Source organism: Hyla sarda, chromosome 12, assembly GCF_029499605.1.
Source record: "Hyla sarda isolate aHylSar1 chromosome 12, aHylSar1.hap1, whole genome shotgun sequence".
Lineage (NCBI taxonomy): Eukaryota > Metazoa > Chordata > Amphibia > Anura > Hylidae > Hyla > Hyla sarda.
Genome location: NC_079200.1, coordinates 21,494,630 through 21,519,448, shown reverse-complemented (window position 1 = coordinate 21,519,448; position 24,819 = coordinate 21,494,630). Strand labels below are relative to the sequence as shown.

At 43.4% G+C, this 24,819-nt stretch overlaps 1 protein-coding gene and 1 long non-coding RNA gene across 6 annotated transcripts in view; one reads left to right on the top strand and one right to left on the bottom strand.

The window, feature by feature from the left end:
* LOC130297076 (uncharacterized) overlaps positions 1 to 24,819 on the top strand; it is an 85,303-nt gene that overhangs the window by 18,500 nt on the left and 41,984 nt on the right. The window lies entirely within an intron of this gene.
* Positions 1 to 24,819, bottom strand: part of LOC130297073 (trafficking kinesin-binding protein 1-like) — a 107,401-nt gene that overhangs the window by 81,264 nt on the left and 1,318 nt on the right. For all 4 annotated transcript variants that reach the window (XR_008849382.1, XM_056549305.1, XM_056549309.1 and 1 more), the window contains exon 2: positions 3,294 to 3,571. Coding sequence is in view for 3 of the 4 variants with exons in the window: in XM_056549305.1 (XP_056405280.1) it covers positions 3,294 to 3,571 (278 nt within the window). In the remaining variant the exon portion in view is untranslated. The remainder of the gene's footprint in view (positions 1 to 3,293; positions 3,572 to 24,819) is intronic.

Below are 24,819 nucleotides of genomic sequence, written 5' to 3'. Positions count from 1 at the left end.
ATGAGATAGATAGATATGAGATAGATAGATATGAGATAGATAGATAGATATGAGGTAGATAGATAGATATGAGATAGATAGATATAAGAGAGATATGAGATAGATAGATAGATATAAGATAGATAGGAGATAGATAGATATGATATGAGATAGATAGATAGGAGATAGATAGATATGATATGAGATAGATAGATATGAGATAGATAGATATGAGATAGATAGATATGAGATAGATAGATATGAGATAGATAGATATGAGATAGATAGATATGAGATAGATAGATATGAGATAGATAGATAGATATGAGATAGATAGATAGATATGAGATAGATAGATATAAGAGAGATATGAGATAGATAGATATGAGATAGATAGATAGATAGATATGATATGAGATAGATAGATATGAGATAGATAGATATGAGATAGATAGATATGAGATAGATAGATATGAGATAGATAGATATGAGATAGATAGATATGAGATAGATAGATATGAGATAGATAGATATGAGATAGATAGATATGAGATAGATATGAGATAGATAGATATGAGATAGATAGATATGAGATAGATAGATATGAGATAGATAGATAGATATGAGATAGATAGATAGATATGAGATAGATAGATAGATATGAGATAGATAGATAGATATGAGATAGATAGATAGATATGAGATAGATAGATATAAGAGAGATATGAGATAGATAGATAGATATAAGATAGATATGATATAGATAGATATGATATAGATAGATAGGAGATAGATAGATAGGAGATAGATAGATAGATAGATATGAGATAGATAGATAGATAGATATGAGATAGATAGATATGAGATAGTTATCCGCATGCGAAAATAACCGCGAATATATGAATTTCGTGAATGTAGGATGAATATTCGTCCATATATTCACAAAATATCGTGAATTTCAATATGACATATGCCACTCATTACTTTTCTACAGCTCCAATTCTTTCACTGGCTAAGACTGCTATGGAGACAGAGCAGGACGCTTTGTCTCCTAATGCATAGTTTTGAGCATCCAGGAGCGCTGACAAGGGACGGTTTGTAGCCCTATATACAAGCTGAACTGAAGAAGAAAGTCATTTAGAAAAATGATTATTGTGCACGGTGCTGCACTGCAATCATTTTCCATCTAAAATGAGTTGTGCTTTAAAGACTACCTATCATGATCTAAACTCTCCCTAATACCCCCCCCCTCCCTTCTGTCCCTGACTCTCACTGACACTATCCCTGTGTTTCTTTTCATTCAAAACCCCCTCTTTCTACCTGATTTATTGTCTTCTTGGCTGCTCATTCAGCCGTCCTAGTGTGAGGGAGGAAGGGGGCGTGGCCCAGCATAGAGGCTGTGAACACAGCAGCTCTGAATCTTCTCCTCTCTGTTTACAACTGCATGTGCAGAGAGAAGAAAGATCAGAGTTTAGATAGTAAAATGAATGAGGGCATGCAGTAAGGCAGAGTCAGGAGTATGCCCCACAGTGCTGGCTCCTGCCTGTCTGATTGACAGGCAGGGAGCAGTGCTGAGCTTGTCTGTGTCCCGACTGCAGTCTGAGATTTAGGACTCCAACATGAGTCTGAAATCTATAAAAAAAAAAAAAAAAAAAAAAAAAAAAAAAAATGGCTTGCGGCCAGGACTGGTAGGGAGACCCCTAGTGGTCATTTTATCAAAATGGAAAATTAAATAGAAAGAAGCATATTTTTTAATAACATGCTATATGAAAGTTATTCTGCATACATTAATCTATAATATATCAAAATCTTGGTAAATCATATAATTTAGGGTCACTAAAGGGATTGTCTGGTTTAGAAAACCTATATTCAAATACCTTTTATAGGAGGATCCAGCACATCTGACTATTTATTAATTTTAATAATGGTGTAAAGCTTTATTTTGCCTGTGGTGGTGCTGAAGGAGAATTGAGCACTTGCCAGGCACACTGCCAGGTGCCATCACAATTAACAGGGGTGGGTCCTTGAGATATCCTGTGATCAGGGTATCATCAAGGGATGCTTAAAGGGGTACTCCAGTGGAAAACTATTTATTTTAAAGGGGTACTCCGGTGGAAAACTTTTTTTTTTTAAATGAACTGGTGCTGGAAAGTTAAACAGATTTGTAAATGACTTCCATTTAAAAATCTTAATCCTTTCAGTACATATTAGCAGCTGTATGCTACAGAGGAAATTCTTTTCTTTCTTAATTTCTCTTTTGTCTTGTCCACAGTGCTCTCTGCTGACATCTCTGTCCGTGTCAGGAACTGTCCAGAACAGCATAGGTTTGCTATGGGGATTTTCCCCTGCTCTGGACAGTTCCTGACATGGGCATCAGGTCTCAGCAGAGAGCACTGTGGATAAGACAAAAAAGAAAGTCAAAAAGAAAAGAATTTCCTCTGTAGTATACAGCAGGTAATAAGTACTGGAAGGATAAAGATTTTTTTAATATAAGCAATTTACACATCTGTTTAAATTTCTGGCACCAGTTGATAAAAAAAAAAAAAAGTTTTCCACCGGAGTACCCCTTTAAATCAACTGGTGCTAGAAAGTTAAACAGATTTGTAAATGACTTCTATTTCAAAATCTTAATCCTTCCAGTACTTATCAGCTGCTGTATGCTCCACCGGAATTTCCTTTCTGTCTGACCACAGTCCAACATGCTGGGAGTTGTAGTTTTGCAACAGCTGGAGGCACCCCTGGTTGGGAAACATTGACCTATACTAAATACTACTATATAATCCAACATGCTGGGAGTTGTAGTTTTGCAACAGCTGGAGGCACCCCTGGTTGGGAAACATTAACCTATACTAAATACTACTATATAATCCAACATGCTGGGAGTTGTAGTTTTGCAACAGCTGGAGGCACCCTTGGTTGGGAAACATTGACCTATACTATATACTACTATATAGTCCAACATGCTGGGAGTTGTAGTTTTCGTTTGGGGCAGCTGCTGAGCCATAGACTGTACCAGGGCATGCTGGGAGTTGTGGTTAGTAATTACGGTAACTGTAACTCCCTAATTTCATTTAAAAAAAAGGAGTTTAAAAAGTCCCATCAAAACAAATCTGGTACTGTTCAGAACTACAGATCGGGGTGCAAATAATGACCCTCATACAGGCCGTATAAGGAGAAGTAAAAAAGTTATAGGGGTCAGAATAGGAAAACATTTCCTCCACATATGTGTATCCTGTGATGTCACGCATATATAATTAATTATGCAAATTAGCATGGCCGGTATTTTTTCCCCCCAAGAAAGGTGGCGACCCTACCTGTGATTGTTGAAGCGTCGCTGACATGGCGGCTGCTCTCCACTGATGCAGGGTGTTCGGCATCATCCCGGGCGCTGGGTTTGCTATCAGGCACTTGGATATCACCGGAGCTCGCTGTTGGGTATCTGGCAGCCTCCTCAAGGAATTCGGAGGGGTCCAGTTTGGCAGGAGTCAGCGGGAGATGCAAGCTGCCATGCACTGAAGATTTGAGGAACCCCTGCTCTGGTAGGCAAAAGAGATAACCGGGACTCTCCTGGGCCAGGCTACTGGAGACAGCCCTGTGTAAAGACAAACATGGTCTGCGAATGAGCTGATAACAGAGAGCAACAGCATCACACTAAGGAGATTTATCATTCTTTTCAAGCGTTTGGCTTTTATATGACAATTTTATTTTCACTTACTTTTGCTTACATGCGACCTATGTATGAAATAGTCGCACGACCTTGATAAATAAAGTCGCACGTAAGCAAAACCCGGGAAACCCCGCTTAGGCTGGGTTCACACCACGTTTTTCAAATACGGTTACCGTATACGGTTTTCCGCTAAAAAAACGTATGGCAAAAACCGTATGCAACCTTATACAACCGTATGACTCCAAATTAAAACGTATACGGTTTTTCCCCGTACGGTTCTATCCGTTTGCATCAGTTTTTGCCAACGGTTTTGCTATTTTGTTGGAATTAGTTTTCCAGCAATTTAATAAAGTTACTATTGTTCTATTGAAATTCCAATCTGCGCATGTGTCAACTCCAAAAACGGATTAGAAAAACCGTGCGCAACCGTATTCTGAAATTCTGTGTATGGTTCTCATAGACAACAATGTTAAAAGAACCGCATACGGTTCGCATACGGTTTTCCTACTGGAGGCAAAAACGTGGTCGACAGCGTTTTTGCCTACGGTTGAAAAATCGGCAAAACCGTATCCGAGGCAAAACGGATGCAACCGTACACAACATTTGGAATACGGTTTACAATGCATTCTCTATGCATACGGTTTCGGATACGATCGGATACGTTTTTTTGCGGAAAATCGTATACGGTTACCGTATTTGAAAATCGTCGTGGGAACCCAGCCTTACAAAAGCGGTTTTTTAAAGCAGAAAAGTTTCCCCTTATGTTAATGGCCGAAGTTCTTTATTAACCCTTTATTGCCAGTAGCATTGCTAGAGAGTGACAGGGAGGGCGTACCGCATCAGGTGACACCCTGACTGGCCGGCCTGGCCCTAAATAGCTGCACCCCAACTTAGTGCTGGGCGATATGACCAAAAAGGAGTATCACAGTATTTTTCTAAAGTATCACGGTATTTCACAGTATTTTTTTTTTTTTTTTTTTACATTGAGACTTGCATTGAGGTGGCGTAGCGGAACTAAATGATCTGAACACTGGGGCAGTGGAGTTCCCTTTTAAATAGATGTAACAAACAACCCTACAGCCTCCAGCTGTTGCAAAACTACAACTCCCAGCATGTTGAACTATATAGTAGTATATAGTATAGGTCAGTGTTTCCCAACTAGGGGTGCCTCCAGCTGTTGCAAAACTACAACTCCCAGCATGTTGGACTATATAGTAGTGTATAGTATAGGTCAGTGTTTCCCAACTAGGGGTGCCTCCAGCTGTTGCAAAACTACTACTCCCAGCATGCCCGGAAAGCCGTTGGCTGTCCAGGCATGCTGGGAGTTGTAGTTTGGCAACAGCTGGAGGGCCTACTGTAGGTATAGTATATTATACAGACCCCGGTCCATCCCAGAACCCTGACTCACTTTCCCAGTTGCTGCAGGGACCGTCCGGGGAGGGTGGTCCGGGCCATCCATCCTTCCTGTAGTGTCCGGCGGCATTCCGGGTGGAGGGTGAACCGATCCGGGCTGTCCTTCTCCGGGGGTCCTCTTCTCCACTCCGGGCAGGCTCCGGCCTAGTAACGCTGCATAGACGCCACTGCGCAGTGACGTCCGTGCGCAGCGACGCACCTGACGTCACGGCGTCTATGCAGCGTACTAGGCCGGAGCCTGCCCGGGGTGGAGAAAAGGACCCCCGGAGAAGGACAGCCCGGATCGGTTCACCCTCCACCCAGAATGCCACCGGACACTACAGGAAGGATGGATGGCCCGGACCACCCCCATTACGGGTAAGTAAAAAATTTTTTTTATTGACTCGGAGGGTGGGGGAGGGACCTGACCGGTATAGCAGTATGGGCAAAAATCCATACCGTGGGAGAAAAAAAAAAACAGTATCCAGTTCATTTCGGTATACCGCCCAGCACTACCCCAACTATCCTGCAACAACCCATCCAGCCTCCTCAGAAATGAAAAAATATTTAAAACATACTATGCCGCACCATGATTATCCGTACTCTGGAGGCTTTTTGGTTTAATTTAAGCGTCGCTGCGCTGAGGTCGGAGTTTACATCAGGAAGGAAGACAGCGCAGCACCAACAGGCACATAAACAATAGTGAAGCCACAAAAACGCTTGGTACGTTACCCACCCCAAAATGTGCATGAAGCTGTATTACTATGGATGTTTGCTTTTTTTTTTAAGGAAAATTTTTTGTGCCACGTGTGGGTTATTTACGTAGTCTGTAAAAATTTTTTTGTGTCTTATTCTATTTTAAAACAAGATTCATTTTAAAATTTAGTGGGTACTCCGGCATGTACGTGTCCTAAAACTAACAAGGTGTGCAGTGTTTATTTTCAACCATAAAATTAATAGAGTAATTAGTTATATAATTATTTTTTCCTATAATTTTGTTTCCATAAAGCTTTGTTTCATGATGCAGAACAAGCACAGTTGTTAAAGTGGGTGTTAAAGGGGTACTCCGGTGAAAACCTTTTTTCTTTTAAATCAACTGGTGGCAGAAAGTTAAACATATTTGTAAATTACTTCTATTAAAAATTCTTAATCCTTCCAGCACTTATTAGCTGCTGAATGCTACAGAGGGAATTCCTTTCTTTTTGGAACGCTGATGACATCACGAGCACAGTGCTCCCTGCTGACATCTCTGTCCATTTTAGCAACCATGCATAGCAGATGTATGCTAAGGGCAGCATGGCGGCTCAGTGGTTAGCACTGCTGCCTTGCAGTGCTGGGAACTTGGGTTCAAATCCCACTAAGGACAACAATAAATAAAGCGTTATTATTATTATAACATCAGCAGAGAGCACTGTGCTCGTGATGTCATCAGAGAGCATTCCAAAAAGAAAAGAATTTCCTCTGTAGTATTCAGCAGCTAATAAGTACAGGAAGGATTAAGATTTTTTAATAGAAGAAATTTACAAATATGTTTAAATTTCTGCCACCAGTTGATTTAAAAGAAAAAAGGTTTTCACCGGAGTACCCCTTTAAACAGATTTGTAAATTACTTCTATAAAAAAAATCTTAATCCTTCCAGTACTTATTAGCTGCTGAATACTACAGAGGAAATCATTTTCTTTTTGAAACACAAAGCTCTCTGCTGACATCATGACCACAGTCCTCTCTGCTGACATCACAAGCACAGTGCTCTCTGCTGACATCTCTGTCCACTTTAAGAACTGTCCAGAGTAGGAGCAAATCCCCATAGCAAACATATGGTGCTCTGGACAGTTCCTAAAATGGACAGAAATGTCAGCAGAGAGCACTGTGCTCGTGATGTCAGCAGAGAGCACTGTGTTCCAAAAAGAAAAGAATTTCCTCTGTAGTATTCAGCAGCTAATAAGTACTGGAAGGATTAAGATTTTTTAACAGAAGTAATTTACAAGTCTGTTTCACTTTCTGGCACCAGTTGATTTAAAAAAAAAAAAAAAAGTTTTCCAGTTTTCCATCGGAGTACCCCTTTAAGAGCAGAATTACCTTGGAAACTCTGCAGTGTAAACTCAGCCTTAGAGTCTGGAATAGAAACTCCCCAGTTCTGCTGCAATATACTTTTAGATGGTATCAATTTTACAGCACAAAAATAATGTGCACAAAAATTCAGAAAAAAAATAACAAAATAAAAACATGACGCTTCTGCTCACTCGGACCTCTGTGTCTTTGTATATGTGAGATCTCAGAGTATGGACTGTTACAATGGCATCCTGTAATATCCTGCAATAAAACCATTCTACCAGCAGATGGCAGCATAACAGCACCTTTGTTTACTTATGCCTTAGCGCGTATGCTGGGAAAACTTCTGATCTACCAGCTGAACATGCTCCTAGAATGACATTAGTCAAAGGGTGCCCAAAACAGTGCTCTTGGCTTTTGTCTGAAGTTAAAGGGGTACTCCACTGCTCAGCGTTTGGAACAAACTGTTCCGAATGCTGGAGCCGGCAGCTCGTGACATCATAGCCCCGCCTCCCATGACGTCACACACCCGCCCCCTCAATGCAAGTCTATGGGAGGGGGCGTGACTGACGTCACGCCCCCTCCCATAGACTTGCATTGAGGGGGCGGGTGTGTGACGTCATGGGAGGCGGGGCTATGACGTCACGAGCTCCCGGCTGACCTGTAGAATAAAGTTCATTTGTTTACACTGCAGAGTAGATTCTCTATCCAAGGGAAATTAAAGGGGTTATCCAGGAAAAAACTATTTTTTTTTTATATATATCAACTGGCTCCAGAAAGTTAAAGGGTACCTTTCATCAAAAAAACTTTTGATATATTACATATTAAACTGCAGCCGGAACACAGACAAACTCAGCACTGCTCACTGCCAGGGAGCAGTGCTGTGCTTGTCTGTGTCCCGGCTGCAGTCTGAGATTAAGGACTCCAGCATGAGTCTGAAATCTATAAAAAGAGGACTGGTAGGGAGACCCCTAGTGGTCATTTTTTCAAAGTGGAAAATTAAATAGAAAGAAGCATATTTTTTAATAACATGCTATTGGAAAGTTATTCTGCATATATTAATCTATAATATCTCAAAAGTTTTTTTGATGAAAGGTACCCTTTAAACAGATTTGTAAATGAAAGGACAACTGCAGCGGAATTACACTTATCCCCTATCCACAGGATAGGGGATAAGTGTTTGATCGCGGGGGGGTCCGACTGCTGGGACCCCCCTCGATCTCCCTAACGGGGTGCCGGCATTAGCGCCCATGGTGACGTAGCGTCGACCTAGAGGTCGACGGTGACGCCCCGTCTCCACCCCGTCCCCACCCCGTCCCCATACAGTTCTATGGGGGATGCGGGGAGGCATGAACGCTGCCTCCCCGCCTCTCCCATAGAGATGTATGGAGGAGGCGTGCCGGCTGCAACGTCATGCTGCGGCTGGCACGCCCCCTGCACGGGAGAGCCGCGGCCCCGTACAGGAGATCGCCAGGGGCCCCAGCGTTCGGACCCCCCCGCGATCAAACACTTATCCCCTATCTTGAGGATAGGGGATAAGTGTTTGTACCGCTGCAGATGTCCTTTAAGTCAAATGTTTGCAAGAACAGGTATAACACCCGGCACTACTTACTCCAATCAGCCAACTTAGATATACGGGATAGAGTATGCTGCTGTGACCTCAGAGTAGACACCGACTGCTGCGTGGAGGCACAGACCGATAGATAAAGGTAACTTGTAGAGATGAGCGAACTTACAGTAAATTCGATTCGTCACGAACTTCTCGGCTCGGCGGTTGCTGGCTTTCCCTTCATAAATGAGTTCAGCTTTCAGGTGCTCCCGTGGGCTGGAAAAGGTGGATACAGTCCTAGGAGACTCTTTCCTAGGACTGTATCCACCTTTTCCAGCCCACCGGAGCACCGGAAAGCTGAACTAATTTATGCAGGAAAAGTCAGCAACCGCCGAGCCGAGAAGTTCGTGACGAATCGAATTTACTGTGAGTTCGCTCATCTCTAGTAACTTGTATCAGCTAGTTGAATGAAGTATAAAGAAGTCGCACTCACCAACCAGAGTGGAACAATAAAACACGGTCACTCACGAGAGGGAGCGAGAGCAGCCGCTCTCAGGATGCGGGGGGGCACACCGCCAGAGGCAACTAGTTTCACGTCACGGCTTGACGCTTCTTCCGGCCAATAAGGTGTACGCCTACCTGCTCAGGTGGGTAAGTATTTATACAACTTAAAACGGAAGGGGGGCGTGGTGACCGTAACACATTACTATAGTGTATAAAAAAATAAATAAAAAAAAACACATTACATGAACAATATTTAAAACCAAACCACCTAGCGGAGGTAGCCGATTCCCAGAAAAGCTGACAGATCTTGCTTGTCGTTCATCCCCGTCGGTCCCATAGCTTTTAGCCTAATAATCCAAAACGCCTCCCGACGTAGAAGGAAGGCCTGTTTATCTATACCGAGCGGGGGACGCTCTCTACTCTCTCGAGTCCGGCAAATTTGAGTCCCTCGCTAACACCGCCATGACATTCAATCACATGAGCGATGAAGCGTTTTTGGATATGAACGTCAGGAGGCGTTTTGGATTATTAGGCTAAAAGCTATGGGACCGACGGGGATGAACGACAAGCAAGATCTGTCAGCTTTTCTGTGAATCGGCTACCTCCGCTAGGTGGTGGTAAGTTGTATAAATACTTAGGCGTACACCTTATTGGCCGGAAGAAGCGTCAAGCCGTGACGCGAAACTAGTTGCCTCTGGTGGTGTGCCCCCCCCCCGCATCCTGAGAGCGGCTGCTCTCGCTACCCCTCGGGAGTGACCGTGTTTTATTGTTCCACTTTGTCGGGGTGAATACAGGACAATACAATTAACCAAACCCCAAGGCCGTGGCCTGGGGTGCAAAACACCTCAAATTTTTCCCCCTAAAACATGACTTTTAATGGTGTATATCTAAAAGGTAACAATTCCAGAAAGTGATAGTTAAAAAATGCAATGTCACATGGGAGGATAATAGTTATTGGAGCAGCATGGCTTCCAGTATACAGGGCTCTGCAGAAGCCCAAACTTCCCAGTTGTGACACTAGTTAAAACACAAGATTGCCGCCTCTACATGTTTCGCCGTCACACGGCGTTCTCAAGAGGCAATATGTGGCAACATCCAGGACAAGACTTTGAATACTGCACCTGATTGGTGAGTGCGACTTCTTTCTAGTTCATTCAACTAGCAGATTTGTAAATTACTTCTATAAAAAAAAAAAAAATCTTAATCCTTTCAGTACTTATGAGCTGCTGAAGTTGAGTTGTTCTTTTCTGTCTAAGTGCTCTCTGATGACACGTGTATCGGGAACTGTCCAGAGTAGAAGCAAATCCCCATAGCAAACCTCTTCTACTCTGTGCAGTTCCCGAGACAAGCAGAGATGTCAGCAGAGAGCACTGTTGCCAGACAGGAAACAACAACTCAACTTCAGCAGCTGATAATTATTGAAAGGATTAAGATTTTTTAATAGAAGTCATTTACAAATCTGTTTAACTTTCTGGAGCCAGTTCATATATATATATATATATATATATATATATATATATATATAAAAAATAATAATAATAAATAAAAAAAAGTTTTTCCTGAAATACCCCTTTAAAATCTTAGAGCTTTTAAAATATAAGAGGAGAAGACAAAAACTATGTTGCCAAAAAAATTAATCACTGCGGCGGGAAGGGGGCTTGAAAGGTTTACTATTTTTCCTGGAAAAAGTGCTGCTTCTATCCTATTTGTTGTATTGTATGGTACCATTCAAGCAAAAGGGGTTGAGCTGCAATACTAAACATAACCATGGACTAAAGTGGCGCTGTGTCTCGAGACAAAAAGTCTCCTCTTTTCTGTTCTCTTAGGCGGCTTTCACACTATGAAAAGTACCCGTTATATAACACCGGTTATAAAATAGCGGGCGATCGCGGGGTTAAACCGCCATTAGAAAATCCCTAAGATACGTTAGAAAATCCCATTATAGTCTATGGGATTTTTCCAATAGCCGTTTTAACCCGTTATCGCCCGTTATTCATTACGGGCGTTATTTTGTGACGGGCGATAGAACGGAAGAAATAGTGCCCGTTATAGTCTCCCGTCACAAAATAATCCCCGTTATGAATAACGGGCAATAACGGGTTAAAACAGCTATTAAAAAAAATCCCATAGACTATAATGGGATTTTCTAATGGCTGTTTAACCCCGCGATCGCTTGCTATTTTATAACGGGTACTTTTCATAGTGTGAAAAGGGCCTTACATTGGAGGTTCCCTGTTAGCAGTTCCCGATGAAGCTGGAGTCACGGTCCTGTCACTAGATGACCCTCAAGACCCCCAGATCACAGTACAGTGATCCCTCAACTTACAATGGCCTCAACATACAATAGTTTCAACATACAATGGTCTTTTCTGGACCATTGTAACTTGAAACCAGACTCAACATACAATGCTACGGACAGTGCGGATCTGGGCAACCTGTCACAACTGGAGAAACTGACCAATCAGAATTGGCATTTTACTGGTAAATCACCTCTATTACTGAAGTGTATGCACTGACTGGTGTCTGGTAGCGCCCCCTACAGTACAGGGAGGAACTACATGTTCTGTACTACTCCTTACCTGTGCCCGAGTTAGTTGCTCCTTTTGGACACCAAGTAAGGGCGGCTCCACTGTGTGTACTGTATAGGTCCCTGAAGAAGCACCTGTCCTCTACATAAACCATTGTTTCTCAACCAGGGTGCCTCCAGCTGTTGCAAAGCTACAACTCCCAGCATGCCCGGACAGCCAACGGCTGTCTGGGCATGCTGGGAGTTGTAGTCTTGCAATTAGAGATGAGCGAACTTACAGTAAATTCGATTCGTCACGAACTTCTCGGCTCGGCAGTTAATGACTTTTTCTGCATAAATTAGTTCAGCTTTCCGATGCTCCGGTGGGCTGGAAAAGGTGGATACAGTCCTAGGAGACTCTTTCCTAGGACTGTATCCACCTTTTCCAGCCCACCGGAGCACCTGAAAGCTGAACTAATTTATGCACGAAAAGTCATCAACTGCTGAGCCGAGAAGTTCGTGACGAATCGAATTTACTGTAAGTTCGCTCATTTCTATTTGCAATAGCTGGAGGCACCCTGGTTGGGAAACACTGACATAGACAGTGATTACAGCTCCCAGCAGATCTTTATTACTTTTATATGTAAGGATTTGCTTTATCTATATTAGTTATCTGCTTATTTTTCTTTAATCCTCACTTTTTTTTCCTATTTTTGGATGACATTTTGGTGGCTTCAGAACCAATTACCAGGTTTCCATAGAGTTATGGTCTCAACTAGAGACGAGCGAATTTACAGTAAATTCGATTCGTCACGAACTTCTCGGCTCGGCAGTTGATAACTTTTTCTGCATAAATTAGTTCAGCTTTCCGGTGCTCCGGAGGGCTGGAAAAGGTGGATACAGTCCTAGGAGACTCTTTCCTAGGACTGTATCCATCTTTTCCAGCCCTCCGGAACACCTGAAGGCTGAACTAATTTATGCAGGATAAGTCATCAACTGCCGAGCCGAGAAGTTCGTGACGAATCGAATTTACTGTAAATTCGCTCATCTCTAGTCTCAACATACAATGGTTTCAACTTACAATGGTCGTCCTGGAACCGATTAATATTGTAACTTGAGGGACCACTGTATTTTCATTAATTAAACATGGATTTACTTATCCTTCTCTAATGATGAATTATTAATGAACCTGCTAACAAGACTGGAGACTGTGTCCGGTGGAAGTGGGGTCAGAGGGCACAAGAAGCCTTTGACATAAAGGAGGACCCCCCCCCCCCCTTCCCCCAGTCTGTTGACTGCTGTGCTAAAAGTTAATGTTTATCTGGAGAACAAACAAGAGGACAAAGGAACGGAGGCTTCACCTCAGCAACGTCACCAACTATTGTCCCAAAGGATGTTCTGGGCTGTTTACCACAGTAATCCTAAGATGAAAGGCCTGGAGCCTCCAAAGCTTCCTGATGGCTCCACCATGTAAGAGGACTTTACTTTCAACGCTAATGAAGATCTTTCTTTGGTTAGAACATTTATGTGGAGAAAAACTGTTCCAGGTTAAACCCCCCCCCCCCCCCCAAAGGACGAGGGGGCACTCCCTCCGTCTGGAGAAGAAAAGGTTTAGTCTAAAGGGGCGACACGCCTTCTTTACCATAAGAACTGTGAATTTATGGAACGGTCTACCTCAGGAACTGGTCACAGCAGGAACAATTAGCAGCTTTAAAACAGGGTCAGATACATTCCTGGAACAAAATAACATTAAAGGAGTAGTCCAGTGGTGACTCAGTGGTTTACAACTTATCTCCTATCTTAAGAATAGGGGATAAGTTGCAGATCGCGGGGGTCCGACCCCTGGGGCCCCCCGCGATCTCCTGTACGGAGCCCCGACAGCCCGCGGGAAGGGGGCGTGTCGACCTCCGCACGAAGCGGCGGCCGACACGCCCCCTCAATACAACTCTATGGCAGAGCCGAAGCGCTGCCTTCGGCAATCTCCGGCTCTGCCATTGAGATGTATTGAGGGGGCGTGTTGGCCGCCGCCTCGTGCGGGGGTCGACACCCGATATCTCGGCGGAGAGCCGGGGCCCCGTACAGAGAGATCGCGGGGGGCCCCAGCGGTCGGACCCCCCGCGATCTCAAACTTATCCCCTATCCTTAGGATAGGGGATACGTTTTTCACCACTGGACTACTCCTTTAATGCTTATGCAGAATTATAAAACTACATCCCTTCCCCTTATCCCCTTACACCCTTCACTTCAATTCCCTGGTTGGACTTGATGGACGTATGTCTTTTTTCAACCATACTAACTATGTAACTATGTGTACACCGTGTTCAGGCCGTAGGTCAACAGTATACAGCAAAAAGGACGTGCGATGATCCTGCGATCCAGTCACGATGGGGCCATTCACTTTACTGGACTGAATGAGGTCTAAGTGTACTGGCGTATTTCCGCTACGAGCAGGCACATGTAAAGACAGCATAGAGCGGGGCCTTCACCAGCATAAGGGTACGTTCACACGAGGGGACCCACAGCGGATTTTACGCTGCAGATCCGCCGTTGAAGGACCGCTGCATGGTGGCTTTACATGTGCCTGCTCGGAGCGTCAATACGCCTCTACGAGCAGACACACTGCGATGTGTGAGTTGCCATGCATGCGCGGTGTACTCGCAAAAAAAAAAAAAAAAAAAAAAAAAAAAAAAAAACCCGGCCTCTCCCTCTCCCTCTGCTTCATGAGCTAGGCTGAGAGCTGCCGCGAGGTGAGAGTATACTGCGCATGCGTGCTGCGACTCGCACATTGCAGTGTGTCTGCTCGTAGCAGCGTATTGCATCTCCGAGCAGGCACGTGTAAAGCCACCATGCAGGGGTCCTTCGGCGGCGGATCTGCAGCATAAAATACACTGCGAGAAAAGTAGTTTTTTTTGTTTTGTTTTTTTTTATGGGAAAAAGGGGTATTTTTTTAAAGGGGTATTCCAGGCAAAACTTTTTTTTTTTATATATCAACTGGCTCCGGAAAGTTAAAAATATTTGTAAATTACTTCTATTAAAAAATCTTAATCCTTCCCATAGTTATTAGCTTCTGAAGTTGAGTTGCTGTTTTCCGTCTAACTGCTTTCTGGTGACTCATGTCCCAGCAGCTGTGCAGCACTATGGGGATATTTTCCCATCATGCACAGCTCCTGGGACGTGACATCATCATTGAGCAGTTAGTCAGAAAACTTCAGAAGCTAATAACTATTGGAAGGATTAAGATTTTTTAATAGAAGTAATTTACAAATCTGTTTAACTTTCCGGAGCCAAAAAAGTTTTTGCCTGGAATACCCCGTTAATTTTTATTAGAGGAAGGGCTTTTTTTTATAGTTTTAAAAAAGATTCTATTTTATGTAAAGGTGCGGGGGTAATCAGACTTTTATTAGGGAAGGGGTTAATTCGCATTTATTATTTTCTTTTTTTTACACTTTTTTGTTTTTTTAGTCCCCATAGGGCACTATTACATGCAATCTGTAGAGTGCATGCACTGATCAAGGATATGCCATAGCATAGCGTAGATCAGCGTTATCGGCGCTCCTTTACTACTGCCTGCCATGGCTTGCAACAGTAAAGGAGCGATGATTGGACAGCACGGAGCACGGTAAGTGACCTCCGGCCATCTTCACAGCTGATCGGGACACCGCGGTGATCCCGATCAGCATCAGCTAACCGGCAGTTAACTTCAGGATCGTTGATGTTCGGCATAAGCCACAGGTCCCGGCTATGACGCCTGCTCAGCTGCTGGGCGTGCTGCACAGTTCGGCTCCTCCGTGATACCTGCCGGCGGGGGTCCAGCCGGTGAGTATCGGATTAGGTATCGGGGACATTTGCACGAGTACAAGTACTAGTGCAAATGTCCGGTATCGATCTCGATACCAATACCAGTATCGGTAACGGGACATCCCTAGTTACAAGTATGCCAACGTATCTTTGATACTGACTCACAGCCCAAATGTGGGGTGATCCCAGCCTGAAGTAGGAAAATATACCATGCTTCCATAAGAAAAGAACAGGTTGCACTCACCATACTTCTTGAATGTGCTTTATTCCATTCGGAACGGGGTGGTACATAAGAGCGGGTGCTGTGGAAGAGCGACACGTGTTTCACGCTAGCAGCGCATCATCAATGCGCTGCTAGCGTGAAACACATGTCGCTCTTCCACTGCACCCGTTTATATGTTCCCCCCATTCCGAATGGAATAAAGCACATTCAAGAAGTATGGTGAGTGCAACCTGTTCTTTTCTTATGGAAGCATTGAATATGGACTGAATTAGTCAGCACCTTCATATGTGCAAACAACAGTCTCCCGCTGACGTGTAATGGTCTCCGCAGATACACTGCTAAGAGAAAGATTAACCCGAGTAGTGCCAGTTCATTTCTACCTATCTGTACATATTGAGAAAAATATACCAAGTCGTTAAAAATCTATTCAGTCATTTCATAGGATTTATGCGAAATCGGGATAACTAAATGAACAGTCAAAGTCATAACAGAAGAGGGCATGTTAAAGACTGCAATTTACTGATGCTTTGTTTTTAGATGAACATGCCCTTTAAAGGGGTACTCCACTGGAAAACATTTTCTTTTAAATCAACTGGCTCCAGAAAGTTAAAACAGATTTGTAAATTACTTCTATTAAGAAATCCTAATCCTTCCAGTACTTATCAGCTGCTATATACTACAGAGGAAGTTCTTTTCTTTTTTAAAACTTCCTTTCTGCCTGACCACAAGTGCTCTCTGCTGACACCTCTGTCCATTTTAGGAACTGTCCAGAGTAGAAGCAAATCCATACAGCAAACCTATCCTGCTCTGGACAGTTCCTGACATGGACAGAGGTGTCAGCAGAGAGCGCTGTGGTCAGACTGGAAAGGAAAATGAAAAAGAACTTCCTGTGGATTATACAGAAGCTGATAAGTACCGGAAGGGTTAAGCTTTGTTAATAGAAGTAATATTCAAATCTGTTTAACTTTCTGGCACCAGTTGATTTAAAAGAAAATGTTTTCTAGTGGAGTACCCCTTTAACCCCTTAAGGACCAGGCCATTTTACACCTTAAGGACTGGAGCGTGTTTTGCACATCTGACCACTGTCACTTTAAACATTAATAACTCTGATGCTTTTAGTTATCATTCTGGTTCCGAGATTGTTTTTTCGTGACATATTCTACTTTAACTTAGTGGTAACATTTTATGGTAACTTGCATCCTTTCTTGGTGAAAAATCCCAAAATTTGATGAAAAAAAATGAAAATTTAGCATTTTTCTAACTTTGAAGCTCTCTGCTTGTAAGGAAAATGGATATTCAAAATAAAACATTTTTGGGTTCACATATACAATATGTCTACTTTATGTTTGCATCATAAAATTTATGAGTTTTTACTTTTGGAAGACACCAGAGGGCTTCAAAGTTCAGCAGCAATTTGGAAATTTTTCACAAAATTTTCAAACTCGCTATTTTTCATGGACCAGTTCAGGTTTGAAGTGGATTTGAAGGGTCTTCATATTAGAAATACCCCATAAAAGACCCCATTATAAAAACTACACCCCCAAAAGTATTCAAAATGACATTCATTAAGTGTATTAACCCTTTAGGTGTGTCACAGGAATAGCAGCAAAGTGAAGGAGAAAATTCACAATCTTCATTTTTTACACTCGCATGTTCTTGTAGACCCAATTTTTCGAATTTTTGCAATTGGTAGAAAGGAGAAAATTTTTATTGTATTTGAAACCCAATTTCTCTCGAGTAAGCACATACCTCATATGTCTATGTTAATTGTTCAGCGGGCGCAGTAGAGGGCTCAGAAGGGAAGGAGCGACAAATGGTTTTTGGGGGGCATGTCACCTTTAGGAAGCCCCTATGGTGCCAGGACAGCAAAAAAAAAAAAAAAACACATGGCATACCATTTTGGAAACTAGACCCCTCGGGGAATGTAACATGGGATAAAGTGAACCTTAATACCCCACAGGTGATTCACGACTTTTGCATATGTAAAAAAAAAAAAAAAATGTTTTACCTAAAATGCTTGGTTTCCCAAATATTTTACATTTTTAAAAAGGATAATAGCAGAAAATACCCCCCAAAATTTGAAGCCCAATTTCTCCTAATTCAGAAAACACCCCATATGGGGGTGAAAAGTGCTCTGCTGGCGCACTACAGGTCTCAGAAGAGAAGGAGTCACATTTGGCTTTTTGAAAGCAAATTTTGCTCTGGGGGCATGCCGCATTTAGGAAGCCCCTATGGTGCCAGAACCGCAAAAAAAAAACACATGGCATACCATTTTGGAAACTAGACCCCTCGGGGAACGTAAAAAGGGGTAAAGTGAACCTTAATACCCTACAGGTGTTTCACAACTTTTGCATATGTAAAAAAAAAAAAACATTTTTTTACCTAAAATGCTTGGTTTCCCAAAAAGTTTACATTTTTAAAAAGGGTAGTAGCAGAAAATACCCCCCAAAATTTGTAACACAATTTCTCCCGAGTACGGCGATACCCCATATGTGGCCCTAAACTGCTGCCTTGAAATACGACAGGGCTCCAAAGTGAGAGCCCCATGCGCATTTGAGGCCTAAATTAGGGACTTGCATAGGGGTGGATATAGGGGTATTCTACCCCAGTGATTCCCAAACAGGGTGCCTCCAGCTGTTGTAAAAGTCCCAGCATGCCTGGACAGTCAGTGGCTATCTGGCAATACTGGGAGTAGTTGTTTTGCAACAGCTGGAGGCTCCGTTTTGGAAACAGTGGCGTACCAGACGTTTTTCATTTTTATTGGGGAGGGGAGGGGGGTTGTATAGAGGTATGTGTATATGTAGTGTTTTTTTACTTTTTATTTTATTGTGTGGTAGTGTAGTGTAGTGTTTTTAGGGTACAGTCGCACGGGCGGGGGGTTCACAGTAGTTTCTCGCTGGCAGTTTGAGCTGCGGCAGAAAATTTGCCGCAGCTCAAACTTGCAGCCGGATACTTACTGTAATCCTCCGCCCATGTGAGTGTACCCTGTACGTTCACATTGGGGGGGGGAACATCCAGCTGTTGCAAAACTACAACTCCCAGCATGTACGGTCTATCAGTGCATGCTGGGAGTTGTAGTTTTGCAACAGCTGGAGGTACACTGGTTGTGAAACACAGAGTTTGGCAACAAACTCAGTGTTTTTTTCAACCAGTGTGCCTTCAGCTGTTGCAAAAGCTACAACCCCCAGCATGTACCGACAGCGGAAGGGCATGCTGGGTGTTGTAGTTATGCAACAGCGGGAGGCATACTACTTTGGCTGGGGATGCTGGGGATTGTAGTTATGCAACAGCTGGAGACACACTGGTTTGCTACTTAACTCAGTGTGCCTTCAGCTGTTGCAAAACTACAACTCTCAGCAGTCACCGACAGCCAACGGGCATGCTGGGAGTTGTAGTTATGCAACCAGCAGATGCACCACTACAACTCCCAGCATGCACTTTAGCTGATTGTGCAAGCTGGGAGTTGTAGTTACACAACAGCTGAAGGTACACTTTTCCATAGAAAGAATGTGCATCCAGCTGTTGCTAAACCATAAGTCCCAGCATGCTCATAAGGGAATGCTGGTAGTTGTGGTGGTCTGCCTCCTCCTGTTGCATAACTACAGCTCCCAGCATGCCCTTTTTGCATGCTGGGAGCTGTTGCTAAGCAACAGCAGGAGGCTGTCACTCACCTCCTGCTGCTGCTGATCGACGCTGCAGGTCAGTCCCGCCGCCGCCGTCGTCGTTCCTGGGGCCCCGATCCCAACATTAACGCCGGGGATCGGGGTCCCCAGCACCCGGGGTGCACGTCCCGCACCCGCTCACGTCCTCCGGAAGAGTGGCGGAACGGGTGCGGGAGTGACACCCGCAGCAGGCGCCCTGATTGGTCGGCCGGGAATCAGGGCGATCGTGAGGTGGCACCAATGCCACCTCACCCCTGCAGGCTCTGACCACAGTGCTCTCTGTTGACCTCTGCTGTCCATTTTAGGAACTGTCCAGGGCAGGAAAAAATCCCCATATCAAACATATGCTGCTCTGGACAGTTCCTAAAATGGACAGCAGAGGTCAGCAGAGAGCACTGTGGTCATGACATCAGAGGAAATGCATTTCTTTTTTGGATTTCTCTTTAGTATACAGCCCCTAAAAAATACTGGAAGGATTAAGATTTCTTAATAGAAGTGATTTACAAATCTGCTTAACTTTCTGGCACCAGTTGATTTAAAAAAAAAAAAAAAAGTTTTTCACGGGAGTACCCCTTTAAGTGTCTAAAACATAACAGCACAGATGGTGTATGAGACTACAAATAATTTAGTTGGGGTTTCTGATTTTGGGCAGGAGTGAAAATGACACCAAACTTAATGGGAAAAGCACTTTGATGCAGAAGACACATGGAGGGCAAGAAAACTTTGGCCCCTTGGAAAGTGATTATCACCTGGGTGCTATAAAGAAGTAGAACAGTGTGTTTTTTTGTTTTTTTTATTTTTTTATAATCAACTGGTGCCAGAAAGTTAAACAGATTTGTAAATTACTTTGCTCGAAAAATAGATTCTTTTTGAATTTTCCTTTCTGTCTGATCACAGTGCTCTCTGCTGACACCTCTGTTAATTTTAGGAACAGTCCAGAGCAGGAGAGGTTTGCTATGGGGATTTGCTCTTACTCTGGACAGTTCCTAAAATGAACAGAGATGTCAGCAGAGAGCACTGTGGTCATACTGAAAAAGGAAATTCAAAAAGAAAAGAACTTCCTGTGGAGCAAATAGAAGCTGATAAGTACAAGAAGGATTAAGATTTTTAAATAGAAGTAATTTGCCCACTATCACATATATCCAACTTTGACCATAGATGACTGATCATGACAAATTGACGGTGACCGACAATGATTATCTCTATACTTTTTCATTATTTTTCCTTCAGCATATCTTAAATATTGTATCTAAAAATATGATCATAATTTCTCCTTCAACCCTGATGAACCCATCCAAATAATATGGGAGAAACGCGTAGGAATAAGAAGTATGAGAAATGTGTTCATAGTATTACCACTTTTATGTTTATTTGATAGTGGTTACTATATACCCCTACCCCATCCACACTTGCAGTAGTTAGGGCATGGGTACATAGATTAGGAAGGGATATTTATATTATAGGGTAATCACCTGTACCCCTCTTCCCTCCCTATGAGCAGCCAATAGGCTATCATTGTTAGTCATCGTAGAAGCAATTGTTGCCCTTACATAACTGCTGAGGTTTGCACACTGTATTCTTGTCTTGTATATTATTTAATGTGCATTTCACTGTCTTTGTTGAATTTTATATGAACTTATTAAAAGTTATATTTTATATTATCTATGCCTCATTGGTGGAGTTGATTCATTAAGTACTGTCATCTAAAAGGTGTCCATACACATCATCTGTAAGTCATTTGAACTCTACAATTTTGCCAGGACCGGCTGACTACTTAATGTATATGGAAGTGTCCTGACTCTCTTTAAATGGCAGATATCAGGGGGAAAGTATAAGGGGTACTCCACCCCTAGATATCTTATCCCCTATTCAAAGAATAGGGGATAAGATGTCTGATCGGGGGGTTCCCGCCGTTGGGTATCTCACTGCTGCACCCGGCGTTCGTTTAGACCATCGGGTGCAGCGCCGGAGGCACGTGACGTCATGGCCAAGCCAGCTCGTGATGTCGCCCCCTCAATGCAAGTCTATGGGAGGGGGAATGACAGCCGTCACCCCCCCCCCCATAGACTTGCATTGAGGGGGCGTGGCCATGATGTCACGAGCAGGACATGCCTATGACATCACGAGCCTCCTCCCCGTATCCCCGTCTTTAGATAACAAAACTTCTTTTATCCGGAGTTATCACAGATGAACACAAATCTATTGGAAGCTAAAGTCTGCCAGAAAGGTCAAATCCAATTATGTTGCTATATAGAAAACCTCCAGACAAGAAACCAAAGTCAAAGGACAACTAAATATCAGCAAATTCTACTGATCTGTGGACTGCTTTAAACATTTCAGCATTTAGGTTTTTGAACGACCCCAAATACTATTGGGATGTCCCAGTATAGGATATGCATCTCACAGTCCTATCAGCTTGAGTCCCTGCAGGTCCCCTGGGGTTCACCTGCACTGTACCCCTATAATCTGTATAGTTGTATATTATGTGTAAAGGACCTTTGATGTGGTCACATGGTTATAAGTCACATGATAATAGTTGTCACATGTTAAAGTCACATGTTTTGTTACCCAGAGAGCACCAGGTGACCAGATGACCCACAGCTAGCCTATGGGCTCCTTGCTCAGCCCCCTTTATAAAGAAGGGAGGAGCTACAATCTGCCTCTTTTCTCTTCCACCGCTCTTAGATCCTGAGGTCAAGTCCAGTCCAGACGTCTCAGAGCCAGTGTCCAGCACATCTGGAGGCCTCAAGTCTAAACTACAGCCACAAGTCAGTAAGTCATCTCTGTCTGCTGTCACTAACGTCAGTCAAGTCAAGTCTATTATAGTCAGTGTGGCTGTGCTAGAGTCTTTCAATCTCACTGCAAGTCCCAGCAAGCTGCGAGGTCCTTCTGTGTTACTGGTCACCTCTCTGGGATCCTGGCCTAGCTGTAAAGACTGTTACCATCCGTCTACCTCAGCTACCGTTAACCCTGACCTGGCCTTGGACTCTTATCTGCCCTGCCTAACTAGGACTAGCTGTGCTACCGTTCAGGTGGTTCTCGGTAAAACCACGCCCTGGCGTCACGAACATTTAGGTGTTAACACCATCTGCCCCATACACCTCCCCTCACACCCCCGTGGCACACCACACTATAGAGCAGAGGGGCCGTCCTCACTTTAGAAAAGCCCAGGGACAAGTCTGTTAATGACTCTCTAAGGATCTCCGATAGCATTGTGTGTTCTGACCAGTGTGAAACAAGCATTTACTAGACCACAGAGTGCTTGTTTACCAAGGGGTAATGTGTGGTGCACAGGGGGGGGGTTGTCTCCATTATTTTAAAGGTATTGTAGTGGACTATGTTAGGGCTGACAATAGAAGTTGTGTTAAAGGTTTAGTGACAATACCAAATGACTACACACGAGGGTTTTCACAATTGGAAAAACCTAAAACAGTGCCACACCTGTAAAATGGCTGATTCTAGAACTGCAGCTCAAGTGAAGTGAATAGGACTCCTCCTATTTGTGTCAAAGGCATCTTGTGCCCTCTGACCCCACTTCCACCGGACACAGTCTCCAGTCTTGTTAGCAGGTCGGCCAATTCATTAATAATTCATCATTAGTGAAGGATAAGTAAATCCATGTTTATTTTTTATGAAAATACTGTCATCTGGGGTCTGGGAGATCAGCAAAGGGGTCCGTCCTCTAGTGACAGTCCTGTCGGGAACTGCTAACAGGGAACCACCAGAAAAGAGGGGACTTTGTCTCGAGACACAGCGCCACTTTAGTCCATGGTTATGTTTAGTATTGCAGCTCAACCCCATTTACTTGAATGGTACCATACAATACAACAAATAGGATAGAAACAGCACATTTTCCAGAAAAAAAAAAAAAGAGTAAACCTTTCGAACCCCCTTCCCACCCCAGTGATGTATTTTTTGGTCCTCTCCTCTTGTATTTGGCCTGTATGCCCTTGGATAAAGCCTAAATGTGGGGACTAGAGCTCCTGCAGTACTTTTACGTGGACAGATTGTTGTCCACTACAAACCAAATAATGCAAAAACTAGACCCAAAATACTGAAAAGCTGACACCGTGGGGCCCTGAAGTCCACCATGAAGGTCTAATCATTAACTCATCGACTACCACTTAGAATGGGCCGCAGCATCTCTGCCTGCCCTGTGTCCAGATAAAGGGCTTAGCTGGCAAATATGGACTTTGTTCCCTACGTAGTAGAGGTGCCCCTTGCAAGTAATGTCTTCCCATCCAGACATTTTCTCAAAAAATACAAAAAAGATTTTCCATAAGAGAAATCCAATAGGAGAATTTATCAATGCTCAAATTATTTATCAATGCTTAAACCTTAGAGAGCGCCCCCTGCAGGCGTTAGGCCGTTACCTATATGGACACTTGTACAGATGCCACAAAAACCATGGGATCCCCAAACTGGTGGATGATGGGTAGAAAATGAGACTAATCTAAGGCCACCTAATTTATTCACGGCAATGAGATGTAGAACTTTAGGGGTGCGTTCACACATTCAGGTTTTTAATTGTAATGATTGAATACAAAGGAATGGATCCGAAAAGAGGAGATGTCTCAGTTCACACGGGCGGATTTTTTTTGCGGGCTTTCCGCTGCGTATTTGAAAGGGGTGGGCTCTTCTCAGCTGTCCACAGCAGATTTTCTGCGGCGGAGTTTATGCTGCGGAAAATCCGCCACAAGCCCCATTGAAGTCAGTAGGGACTACAGCGGATTTTCAGCAGCAGAAATTCCGACGCGGAAAATCTGCTATGGACAGCTGAGAAGAGCCCGTCCACTTTCAAATACACAGCGGAAAACCCGCAAAAAAATCCGCCCCTGTGAACGTACCCTTAGGGATTACCTGCGGAATTTACGCAGCGTATTTTCTGCAGAAAATCCGCAGCGGATGTTGCTACCATTGACTTCAATGGGTCCGACGGAAAATCCGCAATAGAGGCAGATTTGCAGATTTTCCAGTCAATGGTGGCAAAATTTGCTGAGCAAATACGCTGCGGAAATTCTGCAGGAAATCTGCTCTAATGAACATACCCCTAGGAGTACGGTCCCTTGTAGCGTATATACAGCGTATTTTGCAGCGTATTTTCGGCAGCTGATTTTGCTAGCCATTGATCTCAATAGGTAGGAAAGTATGCAGCAGCGGATGCGCAGCAAAATACGCTGCATACACAATACGTGGGACTATACCCTTAAAGGGGTACTCCACTGGAAAACATTTTTCTTTAAATCAACTGGTGCCAGAAAGTTAAACTGATTTGTAAATTACTTCTATTTAAAAATCTTAAGCCTTCCAGTACTTATCAGCTGCTATTCGCTGCACAGAAAGTTCTTTTGGTTTTGAATTTCCTTTCTGTCTGTCCACAGTGCTCTCTACTGACACCTCTGTCCATTTTAGGAACTGTCTGGAGCAGGAGAGAGATTTGCTATAGGGATTTGCTCCTAAAGGAAATTCAAAAAGAAAAGAATTTCC